The sequence below is a fragment of the Alligator sinensis genome, unplaced genomic scaffold (assembly GCF_000455745.1).
Source record: "Alligator sinensis unplaced genomic scaffold, ASM45574v1 scaffold1588_1, whole genome shotgun sequence".
Classification (NCBI taxonomy): Eukaryota; Metazoa; Chordata; order Crocodylia; family Alligatoridae; genus Alligator; species Alligator sinensis.
In genome coordinates this window covers 207,351-213,124 of record NW_005843091.1, presented here as the reverse complement: position 1 = coordinate 213,124, position 5,774 = coordinate 207,351, and the positions used below count along the sequence as shown (strand labels likewise).

Below are 5,774 nucleotides of genomic sequence, written 5' to 3'. Positions count from 1 at the left end.
GTCGTGGAGTCCTCCATCTGGGGCGAAACCCACTAAAGCCTCTTATACGGCTAGCAAGCCAATCGCTAGCCGCCACGTAGGAATAATTTAGAACTGATCAATAGTGGGGCACGAATCTGAATACAAATGGCGGGAACTCCTTGCAACGTGCATCTCCTTTCTGCAGCTAAGAAATGCACCCTGCAAAGAAAGCTACGAGTGGTGGGAAATAATTTAGCAGTGCCGAAGCGCGCACAAACAAAAAATCACACCCTTGGGTTGTGACACTTATGTTGGTGTCAATTTTTTAAACTGTCATGGGGAAGAGTAAAACTTAGTTTCCTCATATTTACTCTTTGGTTTTGTGATTCTTTTTGTTTGCATTTATTTTCTTATTTATTTATGTTTATTTTTAGGGACTCTTGCATTGGTTGCTGTCCAGTCTTTATCCTGAACAGAATTATTTGTAGAAAAGATGTCTTGGTTAAAGATTCAACATATCTGCCCTTCTAATCAGTTTGTGAGACCTTAAAGCTGTTTAGTGTGAGATGCCAAGAGATCCTTCAGCCAAACCAGATTTAATATGAAAGATAGTTTAAAGCTGAGAATATTTGTGTAGGCTCCCCACCCCATATAGTTATGAAGTTGAACTAATACTATATTTACTCACATATCACATGCACCTTTCCCCACAAAATCAGACATCCAGAATTAGGGTATGTGTCTTAAGCAGGGAAGCTGATTTTTGCTGGACTAAAAGCATATAGAGGCCGTGCTGCAAATTTAGCTGCCCCTTCTCCAGGACAGCAGGCAAGCAGGGATGGAGTCGGCTTGCTGCCCTGGAGGGCAGTGGCACAGCCTCTTCATGGAAAAGCCAGCTCTAGGCCATGATGCGATGCCAGAAAAATCTCTTCCCCACTGCTCCCCCTTCTACCTTCAAAAAAACAAGGTGTGTGTTTTTAGGGGGAGGGTGCAGCATGCAAGAAAATAGGTATATTGTGCTTTTCTCTTTTTGCTGAGTTTCAGTAGTTTTTCAAGGAAAAACTAGTGCCTTCTATTTTAAGTATCTTTGGGATGCTTCCAGTTTTTCTTTTCATCCTATGAGTACCATTGCTTTATCTGCTAATGAATCTGTCTTTAGTGCCATACCTTAACAATATATGCCTCTGTCAGTTTACGCTCTCTGTTTTGTAGTTTAAGGTACAGGTGACAGCTACATTTCAAAGTGTTAATGTTAAAGATCATAATTATGATTAATATTTTGCATGGCATATGTAGTAACATATTCTGAACTATTAATATAGAATATGCATATATGTATACACACATGAATCTGGGAGCCTCATTTCCCATTTTACATTGCAGCAGGGAATTAATCATGCAAGAGGATTGGATGTACAAGTAGACAAGTGGGTAGAGTTATTGTTTTGACTTATGGCAGTTCATCTCATTGTTTCTGTATTTATGAGTTTTCCAAAATTAAAATAGAAGCATCTCTTATTTGTAACATTGTAAGTGTGGGATAGCTTTGAGGAAGCTATTCATTTATGGCTGCTGTTAAAGTAATATTGTAGTGACAATCACTGATCACAGGCTTAAAAAGTAATTATGAGTGGGAAAATTCTTTCCTATCTACTGATGGCTAGTAAAAAGATAAGGGGGGATTTAGGCACTGATATTGCTGGAGGATTATACCTTGACTATGTTTCCCCTTCAAACACTAGAAATTCTACAAGCTTGCAAAAAAAAAAAAAAAAAAAAAGTCATTTTCCTCAGCATGCTACAGCTGACCCAGAGTCTGGACCTGCTGCAGCCTGGAGGCTCCGCTGCATGGGCTCCGCAGCCTGGGCACCAGTTCCGTGGTTGCAGCAGCGGTGCGTGCACCTCTGGGTGCATGGCCGGGAAGGGGCCTGGGGCAGCACAACCCTGGCTCCTCCCCCACTGTCCACCCAGAGGCACATGCGCAGCTGCCACCACCATGGTGCCAGGGTCGTGGAGCCATGGCACAGCTGTTTGCAGCCTTCTAGCTGCCTGCTACATCTGTCCAGAGCCTGGGCTGGCTGTGAAAGGCAACCAGGAGGTTGCAAACAGCTGCACTGGGATCCAGAGCCCTGGCACTGGCTCCCTGGTGGTAGTGGGCTCACATGTGGCTTGTTGCAGCACATGGCAGGGAAGGGGCTGAGGCAGTGCCACCCTGGTCCTTCCCCCGACGTCGTCCTGGAGGCATGCGTGCAGCCACTGCAAGCAATGAGGATCAGGACTCTAGCGGCTTTCCCATCCCTAGCATGCTAAGTCAAGGTGTGGGTAGAGGTTGGGGTGATTTTTGGCACTCCTGCCAAAAACATTGTTGACCCCTGGGTTAAATAATGCACATTGCATTAAGTGAAAACTGAAGAGCAAGCATTAGGGGAGGAATGAAGAAGAGACTGAGATCTTGTACTCGAGAGGTAGAAGAAATGAGAACAAACCCTTATAGCTTTCATACTCTTCTGTGTTTTAAAGTCTGTCCTTTCATAGTTGAGGCGGAGGAAGATGAATAGTACAGGCATAACTAAATTCTGTCAAAATTGACCAGTCGTGTCTGAACGTCCGTGTAATATTTTTTTTTTTTTTTTTTTTTTTTTTTTTTTGAGAGAAGGGCCTCATTTAGTACACCTTTAATTCCAGCTTTATATTAATAACATTTTTTTGAAATGCCAGATTCCATTCTTGGGGAATGTGTCTGTCTGAGTGAAGGTTTAATAGTAAATTAATTTTTGAGACAAAAATTAGAGCTTTAATGAAGATGGATGATATTCTTTTTAAGAGATGAAAAGATGGATTCCTTGTTCAGGTCTGTGATGTGTGTCAATATCATATTCTAGGAATACTGATGCTATTCTTTTTTTTCTCATCTGTTGATTACTCCATGAAGGGAATTTTGAGAAAAGACTGGTTATTCTTTTGGAAATGCCATCTCTCTGGCTAAGATCACTAAAGGACATAATGTTGGTGTTCTTTGCTGACAGAACTTAGTCTCCATCTTCAGTAAGCAATTTTGAACTTCCCTTCAAAGTAAAGGGGGAAAAAAAGAAGAAATATGACTATCTTTTCTTTTTTTCATGTAGACAGGACATTTATAAAATGTTAAGTATATAATTAAAGTTGATGATTGACAATATTTTCTAGGTTATTTTTCACTGTACCAATAGGTGGCTGAGAACTATTCTGGTTACAACTTAAATATGCTGTATGGGATACGTATGTGTATATTACCCTTTTTCTATATAATATGCTGTGCCCTTCAGTGTGGAGGAAGAAAACTGTCTTTAAAGTTGATAATTATCTTGTTCTTTTTTTAGGTTTTCGGTCAAGACTCTGATTGATCGTTCCTGTTTTGAGACTATTGATGATTCTTCCCCTGAATTTAATAATTTTGCAGCCATTCTGGAACAGATTCTAAGTCATCGACTGAAAGGTACATTAATAACTCTGTATTGCTTATGTTCAAGGAAGAGAAGGCACAACTGTTTCTCTAAGAAACTGAAGGTTGTGAATGACTTTGTTCTAGATGGATTTGTTTAATCTAAGTATTCTATGCATCTGGGACCGCTTTGCTGCTAAAAGAATGTGCGCTTGCTTTCTTGATTCCACTAAACTCTACCTTCTTCACCAGTGTAGCTCTCGTAGCTGATCCTGTTAAAAAGTCAATGAAAGGTGTTTATATAAGATCTTTCTACATGGGAGATCTTTTAAATGGAAGACTTTGGCAACCTTTTGGATGCTTGGTGTGAAAAAAGTAGAGGCTGTCTTGGGACTGACAACTCCCGCCTTGATGCCCTCTGGAGGCCTGCTTTCTGATGCTCTGAGCTTGTAAGACGTGTAGTTTCCTCGGATAATGGGGGATTCACAACTAGAGAAACTGTTTTTCTTTTGGTTGCTTTAAGTCCAGGAGACCTTATGCTAAATGACTTACTGAGCCTGGCCTAGATAGTCTATGGTGATGCCTTGTGGCAGAGTCTACATTTCTGCTTCTGCTCGTATTCACGGCTTGTTTCTTTTTCATACAGATCTGTTTCATGCTTTCACTGAAAGGTAAGGAGGGAGGGAGAGTGTGCCTTCAGTTAGGTTACTGGATGGGGACCTGTATACAGTTTGCGGGACTGTTTAAAGATAAAGAGTATATTTGGATGTGTGATTTGGCAATCCACTTCTTTTCACAAACTACCTTTTAATAACCATAATCTTTTCTAAAATGTTGCATGAAGAATATTGTGTGTAGGCTGACATTTGAGTAGCACAATTACTACCTGCTATCAAAGGAGGAGGAAATTGCACAAAGTAGGTAGAAATATAATGTTTGTCACATTGTGACAAACTGTTGGAGTGAGTACTGGTACTTACCAACTTGACACTGCAGGGAATTTTTTTTTCTGTATTTTTCTGGGTTTGATTGTTTTTGAACAAAACCTGTCAGCCATGTCCTTTTACCTAATTCCCTATTATTGGGGCAGAAACTGTATATACACATATATTATGAAGTTATTCACTTAAAATCATTTCCTTCCCCTTTAGTTTTTTGAGCTCCAAGAGGATTTTTGCTCCTTTTTATTCCCTTCTCTCTTCCTTTTTTTAATGTATTTTAACTGGGGCTGACAAATGATTAAAAATAATTGCGATTAATTGCAAGATTTAAAAAAAGTTGCAATTAATTGCAATTTTAATCACACAGTTAAACAATAGTCAGCACCCTCCTGCCCAACAGCTCAGAGCCCAGGCACCCTGTGGCTCCTCCCCAACGCAACCAACAGTGCACAGCCCCAGCCCCAACCCTGGTCCTACCCTGTGCTCACTCCTGACTTGCCCTGGCCAAAGCAGACCAGCTGGAACCTGTGAGAACAGCCCCAACCCTGGCCTGCCCCACGCCTGCTCCAAACTCACCTGCCCATGCTGAGCAGCAGCAGCCAGGCAGAAGCTGCTGCTGAGTGGAGAAAAAGCTGCCCTTTTCCCTCACCACTGCCTGGCCCTTGCTGCAGCTGCCCAGAGCCTGTGCTGGGGCTGCCCTATAGCTCCTCTGCACCGCCACTGCTGCCCTGCTGGGTGGCCTGGAGGTGGCAGTGACATCAGCAGAGAGGAGCCACAGGGCAGCCCGGGCGTAGGCTCTGGGCGGCTGCAGGAAGAAAGGCCTGGCAGCGGTGAGGGAGAGGGGTGACATCTCCCCTCCCCCCACCCCTGTGCCAAGTAGCAGTTTCTGTCCAGCTGCTGCCGCCTCAGCATGGGCAGGTGAGTCTGGAGCAGGCATGGGGCAAGCTGGGATCGAGGATGTGCGCAAAGGTTCCGACTGGCCCAGAGCTGGTTCATTCGGGTCAAAACGATGTGCCTGATTAACGCGATTAAAATATTAATGTGTAAATTGGAGGGGGGTGTTAATTGCGTAAGTTAACTGTGATTAACCTACAGGCCTAATTTTAACCAGTGTGAAAGGTAGAGAGATCTAGCAATGTTTAATGTGGAGAAAAAGTGATTAAAGGGGAGACATTTTAGCAGTTTTCAAATATTTGAAAGGCTATGTAAATTGCTTCCAGTTTCTTAAAGGTGCTATGCCTCTTAAAGTAGGAGAATAACTGTTTTCCCTTGCTGCAGACGATGATTCATGAATCAGTGGCTTTAAATAACCATAAAGCAGATTTAGATTATAGAGCAAGGGAAAAAAATCCTTGCTGTTAGAAACTAAGGAAGTGAATAAACTGCCTCGGGAAGTTACTTTCACTGGTGGTTTTCTACCAGACACTGGATAAGCACTGGACAGAAGATAT

The 5,774-nt window shown here is 42.4% G+C and overlaps 1 protein-coding gene across 1 annotated transcript in view; it reads left to right on the top strand.

Moving 5' to 3' along the window:
• RUNDC3B (RUN domain containing 3B) overlaps positions 1–5,774 on the top strand; it is a 101,151-nt gene that overhangs the window by 21,969 nt on the left and 73,408 nt on the right. Inside the window, exons 2-3 of the mRNA XM_025193702.1 lie at positions 2,988–3,006; positions 3,321–3,436. Of these exons, the coding sequence (XP_025049487.1) occupies positions 2,988–3,006; positions 3,321–3,436 (135 nt within the window). The remainder of the gene's footprint in view (positions 1–2,987; positions 3,007–3,320; positions 3,437–5,774) is intronic.